At 43.2% G+C, this 12,468-nt stretch overlaps 1 protein-coding gene across 14 annotated transcripts in view; it reads right to left on the bottom strand.

The window, feature by feature from the left end:
* The window catches only part of PARP6 (poly(ADP-ribose) polymerase family member 6), a 31,773-nt gene continuing 19,305 nt past the window's right edge, over nt 1–12,468 (bottom strand). For 6 of the 14 annotated variants that reach the window (XM_054451504.2, XM_054451505.2, XM_063652715.1 and 3 more), the window contains exons 16-24: nt 12,370–12,437; nt 10,090–10,138; nt 9,728–9,837; nt 8,903–8,975; nt 8,127–8,196; nt 1,437–1,516; nt 977–1,040; nt 721–805; nt 1–377 (exon numbers count right to left, since the gene is read on the bottom strand). In XM_054451504.2, coding sequence (XP_054307479.1) covers nt 275–377; nt 721–805; nt 977–1,040; nt 1,437–1,516; nt 8,127–8,196; nt 8,903–8,975; nt 9,728–9,837; nt 10,090–10,138; nt 12,370–12,437 — 702 coding nt within the window. In that variant the 3' untranslated portion in view covers nt 1–274. Of the gene's footprint in view, nt 378–720; nt 806–976; nt 1,041–1,436; nt 1,517–8,126; nt 8,197–8,902; nt 8,976–9,727; nt 9,841–10,089; nt 10,139–12,369; nt 12,438–12,468 lie in introns of those variants that run through there. The other 8 variants (XM_054451501.2, XM_063652714.1, XM_054451502.2 and 5 more) reach the window with 3 other exon arrangements.

Genomic DNA, 12,468 nt, shown 5'->3' on the forward strand with positions numbered 1-12,468 from the left:
TCCAGTCCACAGCACCTTCCATTTTATTGTTTTATTTACAAACAGGGTGAAGTCAAAGGGAAAGTCAGGGGATGGAGTCAGTCTGGGCCATCCAAATGTGGAGTAGTTCTTGGGTCAAGCTCCACCATGAAGGCCACCTCTTACATATCCTTTTCCTGCCCCTTGGTAATGGCCCCTTGATTCCTCAGGGCAGCCTCAGCTGCTGTACCTGAACACTTTTATGAGGGCAGATGGATCCTGGGGTAACAGGGGTGGTACGAGGGCTGGGGCCCCCTCAGTTTGTGTAAACCTGAGTTCCGATCACACGCATGATTTCCTTCTGTATCTTGGGGTCCTGAGTATTAATGTTGGCATCGCCCACCTGACCATCCTCATATCTGCCAAAGATAGGGCAAGTGTGAGCATAAGAGGGAGAACAATACCAGAATAACATCAGTCAGTGGAACTGTATTTCAAGGTATGGCCATTCCATCCCAGAAGTCAAAGCCCTTTCTCACTGCTTCATAGTGGAAGATATTCAGCTTATCTGGTTTCCTCTAGATAGATCCCAACAATCTATACCCATTCCCATCCTCCAATGGTAAAGTCCCAGTGACAGCTCCACTCAGGTAGCCAAGGACATGTCTCAGATAACAGAAATAGACTTTTCCCAGTAGCCACACACCATCACACCCCCAACCTCACTCCTCGAGTAATCCCCAGAGTCCCTCCGAGACTTACACAAAGAAGAACCTTGTGCAGACATGGTCGGACACAGGGCACACCCAGATGTTCCCATGCTTCTGGAGGTCCTTAGATGTAATCACTGGGAGAAAGAGGGCCAGAAATCATAGATACAATGCTTAAGGCACGGAGTCCAGGCAAGAGAAGGAAGCCATGCCACTTCAACATCACTCTTGGCCAGATCATGTGCCAAAATTACATCAGAAACAAGGGTTAGAGACCCAGAAAAACAGGACATGGGCAAGCTACCTACCTTCACAAAGTGCTATACAGTTTAGATTCCGACTCTGCAGGAACCTTGACTGAATGGATCGGGTCTGGAAGAGAAGGAGGCAAAGGAGACCAGAGCCAGGTAGATGGGTACAGCTTTCCCTAGAGAGGCTGGTTAGCTGATGATTGGGAGTGGGGATCAGAGATATCCTGGGCTCCCAGCAACCCCCCACCCCCGAAAATTCTGCTTTCCCATAATCAGTCTGGATAGGGTCACAGCTTCCATCTTTCCATTTTCATCTAAACTCAGCCTCTGCTTTTATACTCATGACTTCAGCTACATATGACTCCAGACGTGTGTTCACTTTAGAATATACCTGATTCCTTTAAATGATCTTCAAATCACTCCCCAACCCATTCTCACCCCACTGTTTCCCTGTCCAGCTCTGGAGCCTAAATGAGCCCCAGGGAAAGGTCCTGCCTCATTAGAACAGTTCCAATACCTGGGGGATGGTATTCATCCTGTTGTATCTCTGGACCAGCTCATCCTTGGAGGGCATCCTGTGCTGTCCTTTTCCCATTCCTGTCACAGAACAATACACCCACTTCATTTATCAAAAATTTACTGAAGTGCCTACTATGTCCCAGCACTGAGCTAGATGCTCATCAAAACAGCAGAGAATAAAACAAACAAGATATTTTCCCCCACAGAATTTAGTCTGCTGGAAATTACAAGCAAGAACAAGTAATTAACAACACAGTATGGTAAGGGGTTGTGATGCAGATTATAGAGCATGGTGTGAGCCTAGAGGAGGGCAACTAGCCTAGCCTAAGAGTTTAAAGAAGTCATGTGGTGACAGATAGACTGAGAACTGCAGGATTAGGAAGAGTTAATTAAATAAACAGCGGGGAAGTGTCTGGGCAGAAGTAATAGGATACAGAAGGCCTGAAGGAAAGATAAGGTAGTGTGTGTTAGTTGCATAGAAAATAGTGAATTGCAGAGGAGTGGCGAGAAATGATGTAGAAGAGGCAAGCTAGGATCAGATCAAGCAGGCTTTGCAGGCCATGTTAAGGCAACTAAAGTCTATCCTCAGAACATTAGGGAACCACTGCAGGGTTCTAAGATAGGGGAGTAGCACATGAAATCAGCCAGGAATGAGGGGCCCAGGAGAGTGGGACATCAATACCTTGGTGTCAAGTGCCTGGATGAGTAAAATGAATGGAAAGGAAGCAAGCAGAACAAGTCAGATTTGCTCTAGTCTCAAAGTTACATTAAAAATCTGACCAGTCATTCAAGAGAAAAGCATCAGCAGTTAAGTGATGAATAATTTTGTACAGGAAATCACAATGGCAGCTACCTTGAAGAATCCTACTTCAAAAAGTCTTCCCAGGCTTGAGAAAGAAGTGCCCATTCCTTCTAGTTTCCACATTATCTAAATCCATAAACTCTCTACCTTCCTTACTCCTGTTTATAACATTTATAGACTCAACTTGGACTTTTCTTATTTAGATATGAAAATGTGCTTGTGTGCTCTCACTCCTCACTCTTTTTGGTTTGAGGATAGGATATTAAGTCTCTGTACTCAGCTTTATCATAGGCCCAATCTTACCATAGTTAGGGATAAAAGTGTGTACGCCTGTGTGGACACATGTGCCTGTGTGTGTGTGTGTCCACCAGGGAGAGAGATGAAGATGGAAATGATGCTATAATTATAGGTCATAAGCACTCTCACCACTCTACGCTGGAACTTTCTATTATTATTAACTCCACTCTGGTCAGTTCTTGGTTTTCTGATAGCCATGGTGTAGAAATAGACTGACAGCTGTTGAACTGACATTCTTCACTGCTCAGGCTGTCAATTCATCATGCATTTACACTCAAGTCTCATGACAGATTTAGGTAGGGCCTGAACAAAACTCAGGACACCAAGAGCCTCAAGGCTTGAATTGCCAATTTCTTCCTTTTACAGGACAGGTACTCATAACCCCTGTTTTCACCTTCCCCATCAGCCTTAACTAGGTTCAGCTCTCCATCCAAACATCATGACCTTCTCTCAAATTGGGTATGTCAGCGACAAAAAGTAAAATTCCCATTCAGGTTATACTCCAGAGGAGGCAGATAAGAAGATAATAAATAACAATCTGATTTCTCTGGCAGGTCTTAGAGATGGCCCTTATGATATAACCCAAATCTTGTCCCACCTCAATCCTGTTGTACACTGTCCTTTCCATACTGATCCAATGATTGTCCATTTCCTGAACCCAGACCCTGAGATCATGGTGGCTAGAACAGTTCCTAGATGTTTTGTGTCCAGAGTATGCACTTATCAGAAGTCCCTAAACAAGACTAAACAAACAGATGAAGTATATCACCTCCTTTTTCATTGTCCCTATTTCAACCTGAACTTTATAGCCAAGTCACTGGAACCTCTACTAGATATATGAACGCTATTTACACCAACTCTCACTTCCAGAGGGCACCCAATGCCATTAGGCTAAAGATAGTGTGAGAAAGGAAAAACAGAAAAGCAGAGCAGAATAGCGTAGAAGAAAACATACATGACAGTTGGTCAAATGCTGGAGTAACTACAGTAAGTGGAACATTTGCACACATTTCCCCCAACATCCCATTATACATACTCACATATCTATAGGGCCCTCAGAGACCCGTCATTCAAGCAAGGCCTACTCTGTCAGCCTAATATAGTGTATTAGTCCATTTTCACACTGCTGATAAAGACATACCCAAGACTTGGTAATTTATACAGGAAAAAGGGTTTAATGGACTTACAGTTCCACATGGCTGGGGAGGCCTCACAATCATGGTGGAAGGCAAGGAGGAGCAAGACATCTTAAATGGATGGTGGCAGCCAAAGAGAGAGCTTGTGCAGCGAAACTCCCCCTTATAGAACTATCAGATCTCATGAGACTTATTTACTATTACAAGAACAACACTGGAAAAACCTGCCCCCATGGGCCAGGCGCAGTGGCTCACGCCTGTAATCCCAGCACTTTGGGAGGCCAAGGCAGGCGGATCACGAGGTCAGGAGATTGAGACAATCCTGGCTAACACGGTGAAACCCCATCTCTACTAAAAATACAAAAAAAATCAGCTGGGCGTGGTGGTGGGTGCCTGTAGTCCCAGCTACTCGGGAGGCTGAGGCAGGAGAATGGCATGAACGCGGGAGGCAGAGCTTGCAGTGAGCCGAGACCACGCCACTGCACTCCAGCCTGGGCGATAGAGTGAGACTCTGTCTCAAAAAATAAAAAAATAAAAAAATAAAAACCTGCCCCCATGATTCAGTTACCTCCCACTGGGTCCCTTCCACAACACATGGGAATTCAAGATGAGATCTGGATGGAGACACAGCCAAACCGTATCATATAGTGATAACAACAACGGCCTAGAAATTAGGAGACCTGGATTGCAGCCCTATCTCTGCTACTCATAGCTGTGTGACCATGAGAAAATCATTTAACTTTTCTGTATATCAGCTTTCTTATCTGTAAAGTAATAAGGGATTAAATTCGATGATCTATAACTCCAATAGTAAAATTCAATTGCATTTTGTATCTATAATCAATTACCCTTTGAGAGAGGGAGATGAAAGGTGTCTATGATATCTTTATGTAATCGGTTAAGTGATGAAGAAAGACGAGAGGTCAACAGAGATTTCTGGCTTCATCTGGTAACTAAAGGTATTTAGGCACTTGGTAGTAAACAAAGGCCAGGGGGAGAAAAGAGAAAGAAAGGGAGGGCATAGGGAGAAAACAGAAAAGAAGAATCTCAGTGGGCACCAAGAACCATGAGAATCTCACTACTCGGAAAGACAAAAGAACTTAATTAGAGGGATGCTTAGGCTGAGACAAAGATAAAAAGTGAAGAATCCAGACAAATCAAAAAGACTATTCCAACCCTAACCCCACTTTGGATGCCAGGCACACAGAGTAAGATTCACTCATATATTCAATAAATATGTGTTGGTCACTTGCCCTGTGTGGATTAATCATAATCTTTGTTTCATGACACGTTATTGTTTTGTTTTTTTGAGATGGAGTCTCACTCTGTTGCCCAGGCTAGAGTGCAGTGGCACGATCTCAGCTCACTGCAACCTCTGCCTCTCACGTTCAAGCGATTCTTCTGCCTCAGCCTCCCGAGTAGCTAGGACTATAGGTGTGTGCCACCACGTCCAGCTAATTTTTCTATTTTTAGTAGAGACAGGGTTTCACCATGTTGGTCAGGCTGGTCTCGAGCTCCCAACCTCGTGATCCGCCTGCTTTGGCCTCCCAAAGTGCTGGGATTACAGGCGTGAGCCACCATGTCCAGCCTCATTATTATTTTTTAATAAGACAATGAATACCCAGAGACCCAATCAAAGAACTAAATTCTAAATCTAAAACATTACCAGTGACTTACATCTAACTATCTGCCTCCCTTTGGAGGTAGTCACTATCCTGCAATTTGAGTTATTCTTCTTTTGTTTTTTCTTTTTCCTTTAGTTTTCACACACACACACATAATACACATATATATGCCTAAATAATGTTTACTTTTGTTTGCTTTTGAACAATATAAAAAAGGCATCACAGTCTCACTCTGTCTTCTGGGACTTCCCTCTTCTTATTGAACATATTTATTATTATTATTTTTTTTGAGATGGAGTCTTGCTCTGTCACCCAGGCTGAAGTGCAATGGCGCAACCTCACCTCACTGCAACCTCCGCCTCCCAGATTCAAACGATTCTCCTGACTCAGCCTCCCGAGTACCTAGGATTACAGGCATGCGCCACCACGCCTGACTAATTTTTTTTGTATTTTTAGTAGAGATGGGGTTTCTCCCTATTAGTCAGGCTGGTCTCAAACTCCCAACCTCAGGTGATCTGCCTGCTTTGGCCTCCCAAAGTGCTGGGATTACAGGCATGAGCCACCACGCCCAGCCAAAAAATACATTTTTATTACTAATCTTTTGTGGTTATATGTGCTGCAAATGTCTTCTGTCGGTTTGTAGCCTGTCTCTTCACTTTCTTGAGGGTGTCTTCTGAAGAATATAAGTTTTAAATTTTTTTTCTTTTTTGAGACAGGGTCTTGCTCTACTGCCCAAGCTGGAGTGCAGTGGCATGATCATGGCTCACTGCAGCTTCAACCTCCTGGGCTCAGTGATCTTCCTGCCGCAGCCTCCTGACTAGCTAGGATTTACAGGCACGCGCCGCCAGACCTGGTTATTTTTATTTTTTTGCAGAGATGGGGTATTGCCATGTTGCCCAGGCTGGTCTTGAACTCCTGAGCTCAAGCAATCATCCCATGTCAGCCTCCCAAAGTGTTGGGATTACAGGTGTGAGCCACTGTGCCCAGCCAGAAGTTTTTAATTTTAATATAGTCAAATTTATCAATCTTTTATGATTTGTAATTCCATTTTTTCTATTCTCTGGAAGACTTTGGATAAAACTAAAATAATTTGTTCCTTCAAAGTTTAAGATTAATTTGTAAAACTATCTGGGCTTGGTGAGGTTTATTTTGTGTATGGAAATTTTTAAACAATTTCTATTTCTTTTATAGTATTATGACTATACAGGCTATTTCTTGTCAGATTTGTTATCTTTTTCTAGGAATTTATCCATTTTATCAAAGTTTTTAAATTATTAGCATAGTGTAGAGAACTCTGTTATTACTTTTTATTTTTTATTTTTTTTTAGGCAGAGTCTTGCTTTGTTGTCTAGGCTGGAGTGCACTGGTTTGATCTTGGCTGACTGCAGCCTCTGCCTCCTGGGTTCAAGCGATTCTCCTGCCTCAGCCTCCCAAGTAGCTGGGATTATAGGTGCATGCCACCATGTCTGGCTAATTTTTCTATTTTTAGTAGAGACAGGACTTCACCATGTTGGCCAGGCTGGTCTTGAACTCCTGACCTCAAGTGATCTGCCCACATCAGCCTCCCAAAGTACTGGGATTACAGGTGTGAGCCACTGTGCTCTGCCTTATTACCTTTTTAAATTCTGCTGTATCTATAGTTGTACTGCTTTTTTTGGTCATTATATTATTTAATTGTGTCCTTTTTCTCTTAATCTAACCAGGGTTTATCTGTTCTGTTAGTTCTTTGAAATCATCTTTGGACTTTTTTGGTACTATCTATTGTACCTATTTTTATTTCACAGGTGTTAGTTCTTACCTGTATTATCTCCTTTTTTCTATTTTGTTTGGTTTATTCTGTTGTTAGAGATGTTTTTAGGCCTCTGATTCTGGCACTTTCTTTTTTCTTTTTTTTTTTTGAGACAGGGTCTCCCTCTGTCAACCAGGCTGGTGTGCAGTGGCACAATCTCAGCTCACTGCAACCTCTGTCTCCCAGGTTCAAGCGATTCTCCTGCCTCAGCCTCCTGATGGCACTACATTTTCTGATCTTTGTAACAGTTACAAATTACTACAGGATATCAAGTAATAATCTATTAAGAATCTAGCACAATCCCCTTCATGTGGTGAACATGCAACTACATGGTGACTATACCTTGTACAGAGACTACATCAAACAAGCACAAAAGCAGACTGAAAAGGAACTAAGACATGAGCCAGGAAGACTGAGAGAACTCTAAATCAGATTTCCTTTTCTGAGCTGGACTGATCTCCTGATTAGAATCTGGACCTCATCTTTAGAATAAAATGCTTTATCTTGCATTCAATGTGACTAATATAATAGTGTAAGATTATAGACAGTTTAAATTTTAAAAGATGGTTGAGAGAGAGAAGAACAGTGTCTCTAGAAATATAAGCCAATGGAAAGGACGCAAGCCTTCAGGCCTTCAGATGTTTTCAGGAAAGGACGCAAGCCTTCAGGCCTTCAGATGTTTTCACATGTAAACTTACATGTACAAGTATACACAAACACAATCTGTAATTGCCAACACCAACCATGTGTCCTACAAAAAGCCTTGTTATGTCCCTGTTATTCTTCCACCCATTCCCAGGGCCAAGCCCCTGCTATGAATAAAACCATCATTTTTAACAATAACTGGACTCACCTTGTAAAGAATCTAAATTTCTAACAATAAAATGTAGAGAGAGAGAGAGAATATGTATCCATGATCGGGGAGAGAGCTGACACAGACCAAGTATCCATAATGAGGGAGGAACAGACAGCACAAATCATGTATTCACAAATGGAGGCAATGTAAATAGACTCAAGGTGGCCACAGAATATTTCTTACCTGAGTATCCAAAGGAAATACTGGAGATGGGGCTCAGGTAGATGCCTTTGCCATAGGCTGCTCCATGCAGCTTGCAGGGAAACACCAGGATGAGTAATATGAGCCTGGGCCCTCCCATGGCTATTTATTAGGCAGCAGCAAGGCTTATCCAGCCCTCTGTCCCTCCTTCTGCCTTCTCATTCAAGTAACCCTAAGCACCTATTCTCGGAAAGCCAACTGGCTGAAAAGTGGATGCAGGTTAACCTGCTTGCCTATGAAGTGCTACATACTGAAGCATTGGAGAGTGGGAAATGGTAGAACCACTGAGTCAGTCCCTCAGCATTCCTTTTCCTGTCTCCAGGCCTTGGTACACATGCAGATTCCAAAAAAGAGGAACTACAGAACGGGTAGCCAGAAGGAGGGCCAATACACACTCCTTGGAGTCTCTCAGGGCATAGAAACAAGTCTCCCATATCTACTCCTTGAATGAACAGCCACATAAATTGAAAAGCTCTAATAGATTAATTCATCACAGTGGCTACAATCAGCAATTCCATATTCCTGCTTACAGGTACATTCCCATTCCCCAAACCACCAAAAAAATGCAGCCTGAGATCAAATACACAACAGCCATGTTCTCTATTCATACAGTTCTAACTTCCTCTCTAGGGAACTCCACAAGACAGGTTAGGCTTGAGGACACTGAGGCAAAAACAGCTTACTCTGGAGCAGCCTTCCACAAAACTGAGTAGGGAAGGGAGTGGCTAGAAATAAAGGAGAAAGGGGCACAGCCTCACCTGCAGTTTGGTGTAGGATGCATTGACCAGCCCATTGCGCAGGATCGAATGCCAGTTCTCAATGTGGGACCCACTGTAAGGCAGGGTAGAATACATGTCTCCTTATGATATGAGGTTCCCAGGAACACTCCCAAGACTGCCATTCCCACCCATTCTCACCCACACAGGACATGAAGATGAACAGGTACACCTAGTGATGGACATGCACATGGATACGGTCACAGGCACGCAAGATGTGTGTGTGTGGTTAAACTCTACTTCTCTATTTCCAGTCCCATCCTCTCTTCGGTGCTTCAGCTACTCCCATCCTAAATCCTCAACTGCTGGTTCAGTATTTTTATTTGCCCATTCTCCTGACATTTCAAATTCAATAAATTCATCTGAAAATCAACAAATTTATCACTGACCCCAAATATGGCTTCCAGTTCTGACTTCATGTTCTATTTTAAGAAAAGGGTACTACCAGTCCCTATAAGTTCTCTTTAATACCTCTCTTTCTCTTTCCCTCCTCTCAAAATTAGGCATAAATTGTGGATTTTTCCATCAAAGTAGCTTTCAGATCTGTTCTCTCTGATCTACTTCTTCAGCCACATCTTTTCACATGTAAATGTCATTTTTACTCAACTACATCATAAATAGTTTGAGAATAAAGACCACGTTATATGTATCTTTTTGTCCTCTATAGCACCTACCACAATAGCATTTAGTAAGTATCTGCTGATTGGTTGATGGACACATGTAACACAAACTCATATCTCAAGGGCATCCTTCTCGCTCATCCCCGCCCCCTCACCACCCCCACTGCCCAGCCCCCAGCCTCCTCACTGGAAGGCAAAGGTGCTGCCATAGAGCTTCTTGGCGGTCCGGAACCGAGCCTCCTTGGCAGGAGGGCTGCTCAGCAGGAGGAACTGGTGTGAGGTGTGCATGAACTTCAGCTGCTGCCCAGGGTGGGGGTGGAATCAGGAAAACAGAGCAGAAATCGAGATCAGGGAGGGAAGGGTTGGGGATAGGGAAAAAAATCAGGCTTGCATTAACCCCACACAAGGGAAATATGCTAAGGCCCAAAGACTAAGTTGATGGACAGACCAAAGTAGGCAGATCCAGGACCAATATGGTTAGCTGGCTTACAGCCCCTCCCTGCCCCTCACCAGAAATTTAAAGCATTTAGAGAGAGAATGGTCACTTACCCTGCTGAGAGGTAGTTTGACAATGTGTGACCTGTTGCTAGAGATGATCCTGGGAAGAAACAGAGAAAAAAATAAAAAGGATAGAATAATTATCTATTTAAGCTATTCTTCCTGAACAAGCCAGTCTTCCTCTGCCTTTGGGAGAATAAACAAGGATTCCTGGGCTGTCCAAATTATGTGAAATGTCAAGGTCACTATCTGGATATTCCTGTGGGTGATAATGCTTGTGAATAAAAAGGTAAAAAGGAAGGTAGTAACCAGACACAAGCTAATTACTGGGGAGTTAAACAATGGATGAAAAAAAAAAGGAGTGGGAGGAGTGCTGCTACAAGTAGGGAGTAAAAAGCGTAGAACAAAAGGAAGAGCACAGAGGCCACCTACAAAAAAAGAAAAGAAAAAACAGAAAGAAGAGGTCTGAATTAGAATGGTGACAACTTATACCTGGGATTTAGACTCAGATTCAGACCTGGCCTCAGAAGCCATCCTTCCTGAGCTTAAGAGAAAACATGAAAGCTCTCAGGAATGGGGAGAAATGGAGAGAAAGTTACTGTCTAGGCTGGAAAAAGAAACAGAAGAAACTAGAATGAACTTCCTTAGGAGTCAAGGACAGACTAAGCTCTATATAGGCTGAACACAGAAGATAGAAGATAACAGACATAAAACACTGAGGGCTCAGCAAGAGAGCACTATCTCCCATGTAGATACAGTTTGCTGTTGTCTTTGTTTTTTGTGCCTCATCATGTACCTGTGATGCCACCTCAGATGGTCTATGCCTAGTTATTCCTCAGGCTAAGAGGGAGAAAGCTGTTGCACTGAGGAAGTACTGAAGGCTGACTAGGAAGAGGGAGGCAAACTAGAAAGGGAAAGCTATGCCAGGAAAACAATAGGAATTGAGATCAGGAATGGAGGGCAGCAGGGACAGTCAAAATCTTGGCTAGGAGAAGAGCACAGCAATAGTGCCTCAAGGCTCTGGACATTCTATATCATCAAGGAGGCCCAGAGACAGGGTAAGGGGATAGCAGGAGGAGACAGACCTCTCTGGATGCAAAGAAAACTTAGTTGAAATTAACAGTGTTAATTTCTACATGCAAAGGACACAAAAACCTATTGGTGGTGACTATAGTTAGTAACAATGTGTAATATTCTTGAAAATCACTGTGGTAATAGATTTTAAGTGTTTTCACCACAAAAAATACATATGCAAGATAATGCATATGCTTATTAGCTCTACTGAACCATTTTGCAATGTACACATATTTCAAAACATCATTTTGTACACTATATTTTTTTTTTTTTTGAGACGGAGTTTCGCTCTTGTTGCCCAGGCTGGAGTGTAATGGCGCAATCTCAGCTCATGGCAACCTCCGCCTCCCGGGTTCAAGCGATTCTCCTGCCTCAGCCTCCGAAGTAGCTGGGACTACAGGCATGGGCCACCATGACCAGCTGATTTTGTATTTTTAGTAGAAATGGGGTTTCTCCATGTTGGTCAGGCTGGTCTCGAACTCCCAACCTCAGGCGATCGGCCCGCCTCGGCCTCCCAAAGTATTGGTATCACAGGTGTGAGTCACCACGCCCGCCTCGGCCTCCCAAAGTATTGGTATCACAGGTGTGAGTCACCGCGCCCGGCCGTATAATTTCTATTTGTCAATTTAAAAAATAAATTAACAAACCAAAAAAGAAAACAAACAACAAAACCTATTGCGAAACATGGAAAACCTAAAGAGAACTTGAAAAATCATGTCAGCTGCACATCGTGGCTCACGGCTGTAATCCCAGCACTTTGGGAAGCCAATCAGGAGGATCACTTGAGCCCAAGAGTTCAAGACTGGCTTGGGCAACATAGGGAGACTCCATCTCTATTAAAAAAAAAAAAAATTAGCTGGGTGTGGTGGCGCATGCCTGTGGTCCCAGCTACTGGGGAGGCTGAGGTGGATCACTTGAGCACTGAAGGGCAAGGCTACAGTGAACCATGATCGCACCACTGCACTCTAGCCTGGGCAAAAGAGTGAGACCCTATCTCAAAAAAAAAAAAAGAAACAATTAAAATAAGATTAAAAATAATTTTTTTAAAAGAAAAATCATGTCAGAATTTGTGGGCTTTTTGTAGGATGTGTTATTTTCAAGGCAAGGTATATCAACAAACTCCAAGAAAAAGCAGCCATTACTGCCTATAACCTTGGGAAGGATGTTGAAACCACCACTAAAAGAAGGTACAGGTTCCATGTCCAATAACTCCCTTCCTCCCCATAACCCAAGAAGGATGAGCCATTCTAGCCATACCACTGCAGGAGAGGATGGGCCAGGGGATCCAACTTGTCCATCTGTTTCTTGATTTCCAAATATGAGCCCTGTAAGACAATGGCCATAACGTTATCTCCC

The sequence above is a fragment of the Pongo pygmaeus genome, chromosome 16 (assembly GCF_028885625.2).
Source record: "Pongo pygmaeus isolate AG05252 chromosome 16, NHGRI_mPonPyg2-v2.0_pri, whole genome shotgun sequence".
Taxonomy (NCBI): Eukaryota; Metazoa; Chordata; class Mammalia; order Primates; family Hominidae; genus Pongo; species Pongo pygmaeus.